Source organism: Arvicola amphibius, chromosome 10 (genome assembly GCF_903992535.2).
Source record: "Arvicola amphibius chromosome 10, mArvAmp1.2, whole genome shotgun sequence".
Classification (NCBI taxonomy): domain Eukaryota; kingdom Metazoa; phylum Chordata; class Mammalia; order Rodentia; family Cricetidae; genus Arvicola; species Arvicola amphibius.
The window spans coordinates 111302490-111317621 of record NC_052056.1 but is presented as its reverse complement, the minus strand read 5'-3'; the positions used below and the strand labels follow the sequence as shown (position 1 = coordinate 111317621).

General features: G+C 48.7%; 1 protein-coding gene across 1 annotated transcript; it reads right to left on the bottom strand.

Moving 5' to 3' along the window:
• Positions 1–3687: 3687 nt before the first annotated feature.
• On the bottom strand, positions 3688–14076 carry Tex45 (testis expressed 45). Its single transcript, XM_038344548.1, has 8 exons — positions 13524–14076; positions 10107–10210; positions 9910–10010; positions 6725–6837; positions 6536–6645; positions 5962–6163; positions 4852–4937; positions 3688–3915 (listed from the first exon to the last, which is right to left on the bottom strand). The coding sequence occupies exons 1-8, from the start codon at positions 14074–14076 to the stop codon at positions 3688–3690; spliced, it is 1497 nt and encodes a 498-aa protein (XP_038200476.1).
• Positions 14077–15132: the final 1056 nt, after the last annotated feature.

Sequence of the window (15132 nt, the reverse complement as noted above, 5' to 3'; positions counted from 1 at the left end):
TGCTAAAAAGAGTCCTCTTTCAGCTTGGGATCTTCCTCACTGAACACAGAAACTAGTGTCCCTCCCTGCTTTTCTCCCTCCCTTCCTCTACATGTAGCTCAGGCTGACCTCAGACTCACTATATAGTTGAGGAAGGCTACCCTGGGCTAAATGAGACCCTTTTTCAAAAATATAGAAGAAAAACAAGACAGACACAAAGAAACTGAAAACAAAATGCCCCCCCCCCCCCCCAAACAAAACCAAAATAACAGGAATCACCCCTTGGAAAGAGGAGGACATTGAAACGTGGAGCTCTCTCCCTCCACCACGTGGGTTCTTAGGGCGGAACTCGAGTCTCCCCAGTTGGCCACAAATTGGACCTGCTGGGCCATCTCACAGGCCCTTTCAATCTTATGTCTTAAAGGACATGTAAGATTCTTGCACACATTCTTCGACAAAGAAGAGATTGCTTCTACTCCATGTGAAATTGGTGAGCTGAATTCTCTGCCCACACCAAATGATGAAGGTAATGAGGTAGAGATAAAACTGGAATTCTCGAGCCGGGCGGCGGTGGCGCACGCCTTTAATCCCAGCACGTGAGAGGCAGAGGCAGGCGGATCTTTGTGAGTTCGAGGCCAGCCTGATCTACAAGAGCGAGTTCCAGGGCAGGCTCCAAAGCCTCAGAGAAACCCTGTCTCGAAAACAAAACAAAACTAAACTAAACTAAAAACAAAAACAAAAAAACAAAAACCTGGAATTCTCAGAGATAATCGAGGGGGATTCTAGATGCCCGTTTCTCCTGACAGATTAAATACTCCCTGTCAACAAAACCTAAGTATTCCTTTCAGTAGTGAGAGCTCACTACAGGCTTTTATTTACCCTCGTTAAGTTATGACTTTCAACTAGATAGACGGTCTGGGCAAATGTACGCCTATTGCTAGGAGACGAGAACCAGTAATATTAGGCCCTAGATGGAAAAGATTGTGGTGTGGCCAACCATGTCGTATATACCTTTAACCCCAACACTCAGAAGGCAGAAGCAGGCAGATCTTCATGAGTTCAAGACTGGCCTGATCTACTCTAGGCCAGCCAAGGCTACAGAGTGAGATCCTGTCTCCAAATAAACAAACAAAAACAAAACAACAACAAAAATCATTGTGGTGAGAGCCAGAAGGATGGCTTTGTGGATAAGGTGCTTGCTGCCAAGCCTGAGTTTAATCTCCCCCCTTTCCCTCATTGTGGAAGGAGAAAATCAACTCCTATAAGCTGTCTTCTGACCTCTACCCAAACAACACAACACCTGTGCCCCCACAACAGCCTGCACTAAGTAAATGAATGTTAAAAAACAAACAGAACCCAAAACCATTGAAACTTTTAAAAGCCTGAAATGCTGGTACCCACCTTTAATTCCAGCACTCAGGAAGCAGAAGAAGGCAGATCTCTATGAATTTGAGAACATCCTGGTCTACATAGGTAATTCCAAGCCAGTCAGGGCTATGTAGTGAGATATTGTCTCCAAAAGAAAGGGGTGGTGGCCCCTGAAGAAATGGCTTAGCGGTTAAGTGCTTTTGCTGCTTTTACAGGGGACCAGAGTTCAATTCCCAGCATCCACATAGAGTAATTCACAAATGCCTGTAACTCTAGCTCCAGAGGACAGGATGCCCTCTTCTGGTTTCTCCACAGACACACATAAATAAAATCAAAATTTTTTAAAATTAAAAAAAAATTAAGACCTGAAGGAGTCTGGACTGATACTGTCCCAGAGTCCAGGACTCTTCACCACACTCAACGTTCCTGCCCAAAGCCTTTGTACGACACTAGACTTTCTTTAAAAGATTTAGTCATTTTTATATGGATGGGTGTTTTGTCTGCATGTATGTATGTGCTCCACAAAGAAGCAAGTGCCATAAGGGCCCAGTAGAGGGCATCAGAACTGGAGTTAAAGACAGTTAGTTTAGGCAACATATGGGCACTGGGAATTGAACCCAGGTCCTCTGGAAGAGCAGCCAGTGCTCTCAACTGTTGAGCTATTTCTTTTCTTTTTTCTTTTTGGTTTTCAAGACAGGACTTCTCAAGCATGGAAAAAAAGACAGTTGAGCAGGTTCTTCTGATTTTTTGTTGTTTTTGAGACACAGTTTCTCTGTGTAGCCCTGTTAGTCCTCGAACTCTCTCTGTAGACCAGGCTGGCCTTGAAATCAGAGATCCACCTGACTGTGTTTCCCAAGTGCTGGGATTAAAGGAGTGCACCACCACTGCCTGGCTGATTTTTAACTTTTTAATTATGTGTCTACGTGCATATCTGTGTGTGTGTGTGTGTGTGTGTGAGAGAGAGAGAGAGAGAGAGAGAGAGAGAGAGAGAGAGAGAGAGAGAGTTCAGTACATTCAGAAGCTAGGGCACTAGGGCTGGACTCACAGGTGGTTGTGAGCCGCTAGACATGGGTGCTGGGAATAAAACTCAGGTTATCTGCAAGAGCATCCAGGGCTCTTAACCACTGAGTCATCTCCAGACTTATTATTCATATTCTGTGTGTCATTCAAACATCAGAAGAGCTGGACGGTGGTGGTGCATGTCTTTAATCCCAGCACTCAGGTGTCAGAGGCAGGTGGATCTCTGAGTTCAAGGCCAGCCTGGTCTACAGAGAGAGTTCGAGGACTAACAGGGCTACACAGAGAAACTGTGTCTCAAAAACAACAAAAAATCAGAAGAACCTGCTCAACTGTCTTTTTTTTCCATGCTTGGATCTTGTTCTGTAAAACTGGTACTCACTATGTAGTTCATGAGGCTCACACTCTCCATCCTCTTGCCTGCGAGTCTCCAGGTGTGCTCCACCACACACAGCTGCTCAGGTGTCTTAGTGACATCATTCTCTCCAGTACAACCCTCTGTATTAGTTACTTGTCTCATCACTATGAGAAAATATCTGATAGAAGCTCACAGTTCAGGGTTGTGGAGATGGCTCGGCGTTAAGAGCACCCACTGCCTTCCACAAGACCGGGATTTTAAATTCCAGAACCTACATGGTGACCCACAACCATCTGTAACTCCACTTCCAGGGGATCCAAAGTCCATTTCTGACTTCCACAGGCACCAGGATGTCCATGGTGTACAGACATATATGTAGGCAAAATACCCACATACTCTAAGAAGAAAGAAAGAAAGAAAGAAAGAAAGAAAGAGAAAGAAAGAGAGAGGAAGAAAGAAAACCTCACAGTTTGAGGATGCAGTTCATCACAGTGGGATGGTAAACTGATAGGAGCTAAGGAAGCTGGTCACATTGCCTCCACAGTCAGGAGGCGGCTGGCAGTGAAGAATGCTAGAGCTTAGGACACTTACTCCTTCTTCAGGCTGGAGCCCTAGACCATGAAATTGTGCCACCTACATTCAGGGTCTTCTTGCCTTACTTAACCTAATCTAGAAACTCTCACGTAGACATGCTCAGTGGTTGGTTTTCACGGTGATTCTAAATTCTGTCCAGGACAGCCAAGATGGCTCAGCAAACAGAGGCCTTGCCACAAAGCTTGATCCTTGGGGACCTGAGATCAATTCCCTGGAACGTATATGGTGAAAGGAGAGAACCAATTCTTGCAAGTTGCCTTCTGACACCCCTCCCCCACTGTGGCAAGTGCATGATCATGCTCAAACACAAATCAATGTTAAAAAACAAAAAAGTGAAGATAAAGCCTGCCAGGTTGACAATCAAGTGCTATTTATTGCTGGCTCAGGCAAGGGTACATAGGGAGTTGGGGGGCTAGAGGGTCTACTTTCTGTCCCCAGCAGCCCACCCTTTGGGGCGTACCCAGTGGCACATGGCTCTCCTGAATGTCAGTTAGCTTCTGTATCTGCAGGCCCTGGTACTTGAAAGGAAACTGGTCTTGATGCTGGGTGGAGAAGAAGCGCTGTCCACCCAGAGGGGGCTCTATGTGGCTGTATTTGCACTGTGAAGTCAAGGTAGGTGATTTGTCAGACAGCCTTGTGGTTGCTGACTCACCCTGGCCACCTCTAGATCCCTCTGGGGAGGGCACTGAAGGGTGAGAAGTCACTCAGCATTGTACCCTATGTGGGAGGACCTGCGTTCCATCCCTGGGGCCTACGTGGTAGAAAAGAGAATTGACTACTGCAAGTGTCCTCTGACCTTCCCATGTTTATCAAGACATGTGTATGCCCATGCATTCACATACATGCACACACACACACACACACCATACACACACACACACACACCACTAAAATAAAATGTCATAAAAATTAAACGATCGGGGGCTGGAGAGATAGGTCAGAGATTAAGAGCACTAACTGCTCTTCCAGAGGTCCTGAGTTCACTTCCCAGCAACCACATGGTGGCTCACAACCATCTAGAATGAGATCTGGTGCCCTCCTCTGGCCTATAGGTATACAGACAGACAGAACACTGTATACATAATAAATAAATACTAAATCATAAAAAAATTAAATAAAACCATTTTTAGATAGTCCCTAGAATGATCCCAGGACTTTGGATGGTCTTAGGTGGCCTCTAAATGAACCCTTCTTTTGAGATTTAAACCAACCTGTCTGGTAATAAACGTATCTGAGTTGGTGTAGACTTGAGAGTTGGGAGAAGCTAGGGCTAACCTTGAAGCTGGGTTGTCATTAACATGACCTCTGAATTCTGAATGGTGTGCTTGTGTGCCTGCAACCTCAGCCCTGGGGAGATGGAGGGAGGAGGTCGTCTCAAAAAAAAATAAAAAAAGACTCTTAGCTTGATCCTCAGCACTGACAAAATTACTTTCAGCACAGTTGACCCTAGCTGACTTGACTGTGATTCTGAGACTGGGGTTGACATTAGTCTGAGGGGTGCTGATGAGGGGATGTATCCCATCCCTCTGACTCACCTTCTGTAACAATTCTTGGGTGATGGTGGCTCGAACTATTCCATGTGGCTTCATCATCTTTTGGTTCGTGGTTAAAAAGTCTAATTCTGGAGATTTGGGTTTGGGGAAAGTTGGGGAGCAGAGGAAACGAATGAGGCAGGATATGAGGGACTAAGGGTGGAAGATTCAGGGTTCAGGGACCTATGCTGAACTGAGGCAAAGACAGTGTGGAGTGTGAGCAGGATCAAACCAGAGGAGTCTGAAGGGCCGGGCCAGGGAAGGCACTGTGCAAAGCCAGCGTCTAATAGAGGAGGAGGGCTTAGGGATGAATGAGGGAGAATAAGGGGGAATGGCCTTGTCCAGACTATAGGATTGGAATTACACATAGTCCGCATAGTCCCAGAGATGAGAGTTGTCAATCCAAGGTGGAGTCAATTCGAGGCAGGTGGTGGTAGGCACTTTGAGGGGCGGAACTTTGGGAATGGGGCGGGGCTTTAGGAAGGGGGATGAACTTGGGGGATGCGGATGTGGCTTCCAGGGAGTTATGAGTCCAGCGATGGGAAGATCTTTGAAGCTAGAGTAAGACTTCTAGACATAAGAAGTAAGGATTTGATGGCACACGACTTTAATTCCAGCACTCGGGAGTCAGAGGCTGGTGGATTTCTGAGTTCGACGCCATCCTAGTCTAAAACGCGAGTTCCAGGACACAAGGCTACTGAGAGAAACCCTGTCCGGGGAGGTGGGGTCGGGGAAGAGAAGCAAGTATTTGGAGGTAGGGATGGGTTCCCAGGACGGAGCTTTCATTTATGGGTCGGGCCCATGGGAACATGAGCATGTCCTTGGAGATGGAGCGTGGACTTCAGGGTAGGTCAGGTGTGTGGGAATGAACAGGGAATTGGGGCGGGGGGGGGGGTGTCTTTAAGAATGAGGTGATGTTTTCAGCAATGGACAAATCTTCCAGGGACAGAAGCAGATCTTTAGAGTTGAATGAGGGGATGGGGTGAAGGGCGGGGCGTCAGGAAGGGACGGCTTTAGTGAGGTGAGGCTTTCAGTGACGGACGGTGCTTCCAGGAACCAGGGAGGATCTTGGGGATGGGGCGGGGCTCTCAGGGATAGGTAGACCACACTCACCACCTGTGCCCTCAGGCAAGTTACTCTGCAAGAAAGAAAAGTTGTGGACTCTCAGTTTTGGGCTGGTGTCCGGAGGGCAGTAGGTGGAGCCCGAGGAGGTTTGGAAGAAGTCTCGGAGCAGCTTTTCTTCTCCCAGGGTCACGTGATCCTTCAATTTCTCATGGGACACGTGTCGCGTTGGAGGCTGAGTCACAGGAGGCGGCTGTAGGAATACAAGCTTCTAAGGATCTCTGGTCCAGGGGCTCCAGCACGGAGAAGCAGTCGCGTGGCGTGGGTAGCTACCACCCTCTGGGTTCCAGATGGGTTTAGATTTAATTCAGTTATTGTATTTTACAGACAGAACCATTGTGGCTGATACTGGTGCGTGCGTGCGTGCGTGCGTGTGTGTGTGTGTGTGTGTTTGTGTGTGTGTGTGTTTGTGTGTGTGTGTGTGTGTGTGTGTGAACCTCAGGGCCTGTGGTCTACACTGAGCACCACCACCTCTTGTTCTGCCTTTGAGACCCGCTTCTGCCCCTCCCCCCCCCCCCCCGCCCCCATGAGAGCACACTGGCACCTTCTCCCTCTTCCTGCTGACCTCACCATAGAAGAACTTTGTGGAGGTAGCAAGGCTGCCAGGGCCAGGGCACCAATTTCCTTCCAGGATGTGCGACTCTGGAGTCTTATCGTGGTGAAGGACAAAAGGCTCTGCTGGGAAGAGGTGTGTCAGTGGTAGGCAGCAGACACAAAAAGACGCCAGGGATGGAGTACACACACCGGTTCTCACCTGGCTCTCGGGGGTAGAAGTGGTCGTTCATGGTGGTCCTGTCATGGAACATGCCGTCTCCGGGACCAATGCTCACCTGGTGGATGTGGGCTGCAGTCTGGCCCTTGTCATACCTCAGGCAAAGCAAGTTAGGATCAAGGTAGGTCCTCAGAATTCCCAGGAAAAGTGATAGGGGCAGGTGAACCAAGGCTGAGCCTGGGGTGCGTCAGTATTTGTACAAGTTTGTACGACGGTCTAAACGATCTCAATCTGTAGTTCAGGCCTGCCTGGAACTCACAGAGATTTGCCTGCCTCTGCCTCAGGAGTTGTGTTGGTTAGTGGTCAACTAAACACAAACTGAATCACCCTGAAAGAGGTCCCCTCAACTGAGGAACTGTTTCCATCAAATTCCTGTTCTTTTTTTTTTTTTAAGATTTATTTATTATGTATACAACATTCTGCCTCCATGTATGCCCGCACGCCAGAGGAGGGCGCCAGATCTCAGTACAGATGGTTGTGAGCCACCATGTGGTTGCTGGGAATTGAACTCAGGACCTCTGGAAGAGCAGCCAGTGCTCTTAACCTCTGAGCCATCCCTCCAGCCCCAAATTCCTGTTCTTGTGGTGTCTGTTTGAGGGGATTTTTTTAAAGGGCATTTTATTCATTAATGATTGATGTGGGAAGGGCTGGCCCCTGTGGGTGGTGTCACCCCTGGACTGATGATTCTAGGTGGCTTACAAAAGCATGCTAAACCAGCCCTGGAGAACAAGCCAGTGAACAGCATTTCTCCATGGCCTCTGCTTCAGTTCCTGCCTCTAAGAGGTTCCTCCTTGAGTTTCCTTGACTTCCCTCAACGATGGACGGTAATCTACAAACCAAATACTTTCCTTCCAAGATTGCTTTTGGCCTCTGTGTTTATCGGAGCTGCAGAAGCCTAAGCAGGACAGGAGTGCCAGGATTAAAGGTATGTGCCACTCTGCTCAGCCTTTTTATTTTTATTAATTAATTATTCATTTTAATTTATGTTTTTGGAGACAGAGTTTCGCCATATAGCCCTGGCTGTCCTGAAACTCACTCTGTAGACCAGGCTGGCTTGTCTCTGCCTCCTGAGTTCTGGGATTAAAGGTGTGTGCTGCCGCTGCCACCACCTGACTATTTTTGTGTGTGTGTGTGTGGGGGGGGGGGGGTTTCAAGACAGTGTTTCTCTGTAGCTTTGGAGCCTGCCCTGGAACTAGCTCTTGTAGACCAGGCTGGTCTCGAACTCACAGAGATCTGCCTGCCTCTGCCTCCCAAGTGCTGGGATTAAAGGTATGTGCCACCACAGTCCGGTCTTGTTTTCTTGTTTTTGTTTAAAAAAACAAACAAACAGGGTTTCTCACTGGTTATGGAGCCAGTCCTGGAACTTGCTTTGTAGGCCAGGCTAGCCTCAGACTCACAGAGATCCACCTGACTCTGCCTCCTGAGTGCTGGGATTAAATGTGTGTGCCCCACCATTGCCCAGCAACACCTGGCTATTTTTAAAGATGATTGTTTTATGTGTATGAGTGTTTGCCTGTATATATGTAAGTGTACCACATGTTCCTGGTGTTTCTGATGCCCATGAAAGCCAGAAGATCTCCTTGAATGGGGGTTACAGATCGTTGGGAGCCACCATGTGTGTACAAGAAATCAAATTCGGGTCCCCTGCCAGAGCAGCAAGTACTGTTAACTGCTGAACCATCTCTCCAGCCCTTATTTATTTGTTTTATTTATTTTGAGGCAGGGTTTTAGTATGTGACTTTGGCTGATCCAGAACTATGTAGACCAGGCTGGCCTTGACTTCACAGTGAACCCCCATTCTCTGGCTCCAAGTTCTGGGATTCAGGGCATTCTCCTCCATACTCAGTTTCCCCTTTTAAAAAGAATTTTTTAATTAAATGTGTATGGGTATTTTGCCTGTATGTATATCTTTGCACCACATTCATACCTGCTGCCTAGGGAGATAAGAAGGCATCAGGTCCCCAGGAACTGGAGTTATAAACAGTCGTGAGTCGCCAAGTGGGTGCTGGGAATCAAACTTGGGTCCTCTGGAAAAGCAGCCAGGGCTGTTCGCCAGTGAACAGACCACCCTCCCTGTTTTTCAAGACAGAGTTTCTTTGCGTAGCTCTGGCTGTCCCTGGAACTTGGTCTGCAGACCATGCTGGCCTCAAACTCATAGAGATCCACCTGTCTCTACCTCTCGAGTGCGGGACTAAAGGTGTGTGCCATCACTGCCTGGCTCTTTCCATTTGTTTGTTTGTTTTCAAAGATTTATATTTCATTTTTATTTTATATGCATGTGCATGTGTCACATGTGTGTGGATGCTGGCAGAGGCCAGAAGGTGGTGTTGGATCTCCAGGAACTGGAGTCATAGGCTGTTGAGAGCTACCGTATGGGTGCTGAGAACCAAACTCTGGTCTTCTGCATAGGAACAATAGCTCAGCTGTGGAAACACCTTTCCTTCTCCTCATTTATTTTGGTCTGTGTGCTTCTGTACATGTGTTGTGCATATACAGGCTGTGTGCAAGTGTGAGCCTGACTACGTGTGTGTGTGTGTGTGTGTACCTGTGCTTCTTCCATGGTGCACACGTGGCGGTCAGAGAATAGATTATGGACATCAGTTCCCTCCTTTTGCTATGTAGATCCTAGGGATTGAACTTGTGTGTGTACCTGTGCTTCTTCCATGGTGCACACGTGGAGGTCAGAGAATAGATTATGGACATCAGTTCCCTCCTTTTGCTATGTAGATCCTAGGGATTGAACTTGTGTGTGTACCTGTGCTTCTTCCATGGTGCACACGTGGAGGTCAGAGAATAGATTATGGACATCAGTTCCCTCCTTTTGCTATGTAGATCCTAGGGACTGAACTCAGGTCATCCGGCTTGGTGGCAAGTGCCTTTGACCACCGAACCATCTCATTGGTCCCTGCCTTATTCTTTTGAGAGCGAGTTTCACTGATCCTAGAGGTAGGCTGGCAGCTGACACACCCCAACGATTGCCCTGTCTGTGTGTACCACACCCTGGGGATGATGGGCACATGGCCACAGGCAGCTTTGTAGGTAGGTGCTGAGGGTTTGAGCTCCTGTCCTCACGCTCATGCTGCAAACACTTTTCCATACTGAGCCGTCTCCCCATCCTCCCACAGGGTGCTGACAGCCAACTGTGAGCAGACTGTGGCCTTTCCTACCTGTGTGGTGGCAGCTCCTGGGGTGTGTAGGTCTGTTTCACGTATGAGCACAGGGTGCTGTAGCCAGCCTTGCTGTCTCCTAGGCTCACAATGGAGGAGGCCTACGGGCAAAGAAGGGTGGAAAGGTGGAAACTACCCTAGCTGCCATAGCTGCACCCTCCCCCCGCCCCAGCAAAGCCAGAGCCACATTGATTTACCCTCTTACACATCAAGGCAGGTGGGCCTGGGAGAGCCTGGAACTGATTCTGGTAGGAGGTGCCTTCCTGTCCCTTGTAGTTCCACTTCAGGGGATTGGGCCCCCCTAAGGAAGAGGAAGGTAGTGGGAGAGAATGGGGCTGATTCTCTGCAGCCTTAAGATCATCTGGCATTGTAGCCACAGAAAGGTAGTCTGAGCAGCCCTGAGCATTCTAGACTGAAGGATCTCTGCAAACTATCCCCCAAAACAATATATATATATATGTATGTGTGTGTGTGTGTGTGTGTGTGTGTGTATATATATATATATATATATATATATATATATATATATATATATATATATATATAAAGGGGCTGTTGAGATGGGTTGGTGGGTAAAGGTGCTGGCCACCAAGCCAGATGACCTGGGTTAGAGCTCCAGGTTTCACCTGCTGAAAGAAAAGTGTCTCCTGCAAGCTGTCCTCTGACCTCATACTTGAACCCTAGAACATATGCACATGCATATAGACACAGAAACATAAGATAAAAATAACTACCAAGGCTTAAGACAGGCACCTTGATAGGCTAAGTCCATTTCCCTTAGGGTCTCATGTAGTCACACAGTAGAATATGGCCTCGAACTGACTCTCCTGCTCGTGCCTCCCTGCAGGGCTAACTTTACAGGCATGGGCTCCTCTTTCCTATTTTTGTTTTGTTTCAGGGTGTTTGTGTGTGTGTGTGTGTGTGTGTGTGTGTGTGTGTGCATTGAGAGAGTATAGGAACTCGCAGTTTTCAGACTTCTGAGTGCTGGGGTCATGGGCCCAGCTCAGGCTGAATTGGACCTGGTATTCTCTCACTCATCTTATATCTTCGTGGTGCAGAGACTGGAAGTGGCCGGATAGAAATGAAGAGCACGGTGGCTGAACAGTGGTAGAGCACTTGCCTGGTATGTCTGAGACCCTGAATTTAGTCCCCAACAGGAAAAAGAAAAGGCTGGGGAGATGCAGTAAAACATTTGTTTTACAATCATGAGGACCCGGGTTGGAACCTCCAGAACTTGCATAAAAAGTCAGAAATGGTGGCACAAGTTTGGTAGTCTCAGCACTAGGGAGGCAGCTCCCAGGCAGATCAGCCTATTTGAGGCCTTTCCAGGTCAATGACAGACCCTAAGTTCTGGAAGTCACATCCCCTCTCTCATTTAGACCTGAGAGTATACATCTTAAAGTGTTCTCCATGGCCCGTTGTCCAAGGGTGGGCTGTCCCCCCAATTCTGTGACAAGGAGGCAAGAAAAACCGCAAAACAATCCAAGAATTAAAACATCATGTACTTGAGAACAGCTGGAAGGTGAGCCACTTGGGACAAACAGTACTACTGCTTATCCCATGACATAAAAGCCCCTGGGTGGAAAAGAGAGGACATTATGCCCTGGGAAGCTCACCGCAAGGAGACAGTTTAGTCAGGAGCTCCACCTGACGGCCTCAACTTCCAGTCAGTCAGCCTCCTCCACTCCCTTCCTCTCCCTTTTCCCTTCCCCCACTTCTTCCCTCCCCCCCTCCTCTGTAGACTAGGCTGTCCTAGAGTTTGCTCTGTAGAAGAGGCTGGCCTAGAACTCACAGAGATCTGCCTGCCTCTGCTTCCTGAGTGCTGAGATTAAAGGCATGCGCCACCATGACGTCAGTTTTGCTGCATGTTTGAGCACCTGTTCTGGTGTCATTTCTATCCACTTTTATTTCATTTGGAAGCCTCCCCTGTGAGCAGAGCCCCACTGCTCTGCCCCGGGAACAAGGGGGCTTTCCCAGGTGGTCTCTGAGGGATGCTCTGAACACCCAATAGGAGAATGTTGTACTAGGTTAAGGCTGGTTTCTACTGTGTCATCACTTGGTTCCTTTGGTTTTTTTTTTTTTTTCTGTTATTTTGGCTTGCTATATACCAATAAACTCGTTCATTCAAAACCAAAAGTATGGCTATCATAGTTCATCCTCTTAACCCATAAAACACCTTGTTCCAAAATAAAACATGAAAATACCTGAGCTCTGATACTCAAGGTTGTCCTCTAAATTACATGGTTGCACCCAAATCCCAGGATCCCAAAGCCCAACTCAAAGGGTATCCTCTTAGTAACAGCAACTACGGTTGTACCGGAGTCATTGTTAGACAATTCCAGAACAAAACAAAAGTAAAAAGAAAAACCTAGGACATCATACACACTAGTCCAGTGCTCTACCACTGCGGTATGTTCTCAACCTTTTTTCTTTGGAGAAACTCACCAAGTCACTCAGGCTAGACTTGAATTCATGCTGTAGCCAAGGCTGGTCTTGAACCTCTCTCAGCCTCTTAAGTGCTTATATTACAGGCATGAACAATCATACTCGACTTTTTGTTAGTATGTGTGTGCGTGTGGTGTGTGTGTGTGTGTGTGTGTGTGTGTGTGTGATGTGTAGGTTTGAGAACAACTTACAGGAATGAGTCCTCTTCTTCTACCATGTGGGACCTAGGAATTGAACTCAGGTCATTAGACTTGGCTGCATGTGCCCTTTCCCAGTGAGCTGTCTCATAGTTCCTGGTACCTAAATTTCCTTGATATTTGGAGCTGGCTGATTCTTTTGTGGGGTAGTGCTGCTGCTGTGCATGGTAGGATCTGGAGAGTGAGCCAAAAATTTGCAGCAATCTCTTCCCTTAGCTCCTGAGTGCTGGGATTGCAGACATGAGCCACCAAGCGAACTGTGGGATTTTTTTTTGTCTTGTGTGTTCATGTGTGTGGGTACATGAGAATGCACATGCATGTGGAGGCCAGAGGTTGATGTCAGGTGTCTTCCTCAATTGTTCTCCACCTTATATTTTGAGACAGGGTCTCTTACTGAACCTGGAGCTGATTCAGTTATACTGGCCAGCAAATGGGGAGGTGGTGTGTGTGTGTGTGTGCGCGCGCGCGCGTGTGTGTGTGTGATACTCCTGTCTCTTTCTCCCAACCATGCATAATATAGATATTAGGGGTGGAACTTGGGTTCTCATGCTTGCACATCAACCAGTGTACTGACTGAGTCATCTTGCGAGCCTTGTTTTATTTTTTAAAGACAGGGTCCCAGGCTAAACTTGAACTCACTAAGTAGCATAGCTGAACTCCTGATCTGAGCGAGCCTTTACTTCCTCAGCGCTGGGACGATAGGTGTTGGCCATCATGCCTAGTTTATATAGTGCTCAGGTCGCAAACCAGAGCTTCATGAGTGCTAGGTAAATACACTACCAACTGAATATTGTATTCTCAGCCCTGGCGGTTTTAGCAGCAGCATCTTTGGTCTCTACTGGGTGGCAACTAGAAGCGTTTTCCCTCTCCAACATGACAAGTGGCCTTTTGGGGTGTGGACGGGGGTGGATGTGTAGCTTGTGAGGAGTCCCTGAGCGACCTTAGGTGCACTTGGCCAGAGCGCGCGCTCACCCAGGTGGCTGCTGGGCACACGGGGCTGAGGGGTGCCGTCGTATGGCGGGTAGTGTGCCTGGTACGAGGTGGGAGGGATGCCGAGCTGCTCCCTGTCGCCTAAGGGTACCGAGTCGCGATCGAAGATGAGGCGCGCGCCTCGGATATCCTCGCGGGCGTGCGGCGGCTGCTCAGGCCAGCGGTAGTCAGAACGAGCGGTGGACAGGTTGAGACCGGTGCGCGCGTCCGCGTGCAGGTGCAGGTTGCTGATCTGCATGGCTCGCGTGCGCTCCATTGTCTGCTCCCGCCGCTCTTCCAGCGACTGCATCTCGGGCGGCGGCGAGAACGCGCGGCGCACCTCGGACACGCGCTTCTGGGCCGCCCAGCGCGCTTCCGTTTGGAAGACCGTGGGGTGCGGTGGCGAAGCTGGGGGCTGCGCCGGGGTGACTGAGGAATAGGCCGGGAAGTCCCGGTGCGATGTGCACTGCATAGTGCCATCGTGCAGCCGCGGATCGGGGCCCAGAGCGAAGTGTGAGGCCTTGAGGGACTCCAGGGACATCGGGCACACGGGCATCGTGAGGCCCCGGCGCCACCTGCGAGGGGCGAAGACAAAGGCCTGAGCTCGTGAAAAACGCCTCCTCCACCCCAGGACAATGCTGCCTTTCAGTCCTTAGCCTGACCCCAGGAAGAGGAAAGAGACTCCTTACTTGGCTCCTGCTGTGTAGGGGCATTGTACTGTGCGGCTAGTTTTTACGTCAATTAAACACAAGCTAGAGCCCTTTTAGAAAAGGAAACATCAGCTGAGACAATGCTTCACTAGATTGACCTGTGGCACTTCCTTCCTTCCTTCCTTCCTTTCTTCCTTCCTTCCTTCCTTTCTTCCTTCCTCCCTCTTTCCCTCCCTCCCTCCCTCCCTCCCTCCCTCCCTCCCTCCCTCCCTCCCTCTCTCCTTCCTTCCTTCCTTTCTTCCTTTCTTTTGGTTCTCTCCTCCTCCCCTTCTTTCTTTCTCTCCCTTCTTTCTTTTTTTTCTTTTTCTCTATTTTTACATACCAATCCAGTTCTCCCTCCATCCTCTCCTCCCGTCCCCCCCTCCATCCCCCCCCCCCCCCGCATCTGCTTCTCATTGAAATTAAGGCCTCCCTGCCGAGTCAACTAAGAGTGTGCTGGGTTCTATAAGGCTGAGCAGGCCATGAGGAGCAACCCAATAATCAGCACACCTCTATAGCTTCTGCATCAGCTCTTGTCTTCAGGTTCCTGCCTTGAGTTTCTGCTTCGACTTCCCTGGATGATGAAGGAAAAGCTGTAAGATGAAATAAACCCTTTCCTCCCCAACTTGGTTTGGGTCATGGTGTTTCATCACAGCAATAAAAACCCCGAGATAGGTTACCCCCGCCAGCAGTTAGCCAAAATAGATTAAGAGCCCTGAGCTTTTGTTAGCTCAGAACTGGAGACACACACATCCATGAGTGAATACTTAAACATTGTGATGGGCAGTGAATCTGAAATCACATAGGAGGCAAGCCTCCAGGCAGGCCTGTGGGAGACGATGTTGGAGGTTCATTGTGGTGAGATGTACACAAAAAATGACCCTGAGCTCGGTCCCGGACTGTATAAATAAATCAGCAGTTCT

What these genes read in the sequence shown, in the direction of transcription:
- Tex45 (XM_038344548.1), bottom strand. Translation starts at nt 14,076, where the DNA reads ATGCCCGTGTGCCCGATGTCCCTGGAGTCCCTCAAGGCCTCACACTTC. An exon ending in CTGCCTTGATGTGTAAGAGG is followed by an intron (nt 10,011 to 10,106) that starts GTAAATCAATGT and finishes CTTTGCCCGTAG; the next exon opens with GCCTCCTCCATTGTGAGCCT. An exon ending in CAGGAGCTGCCACCACACAG is followed by an intron (nt 6,838 to 9,909) that starts GTAGGAAAGGCC and finishes GCTTTGCCTGAG; the next exon opens with GTATGACAAGGGCCAGACTG.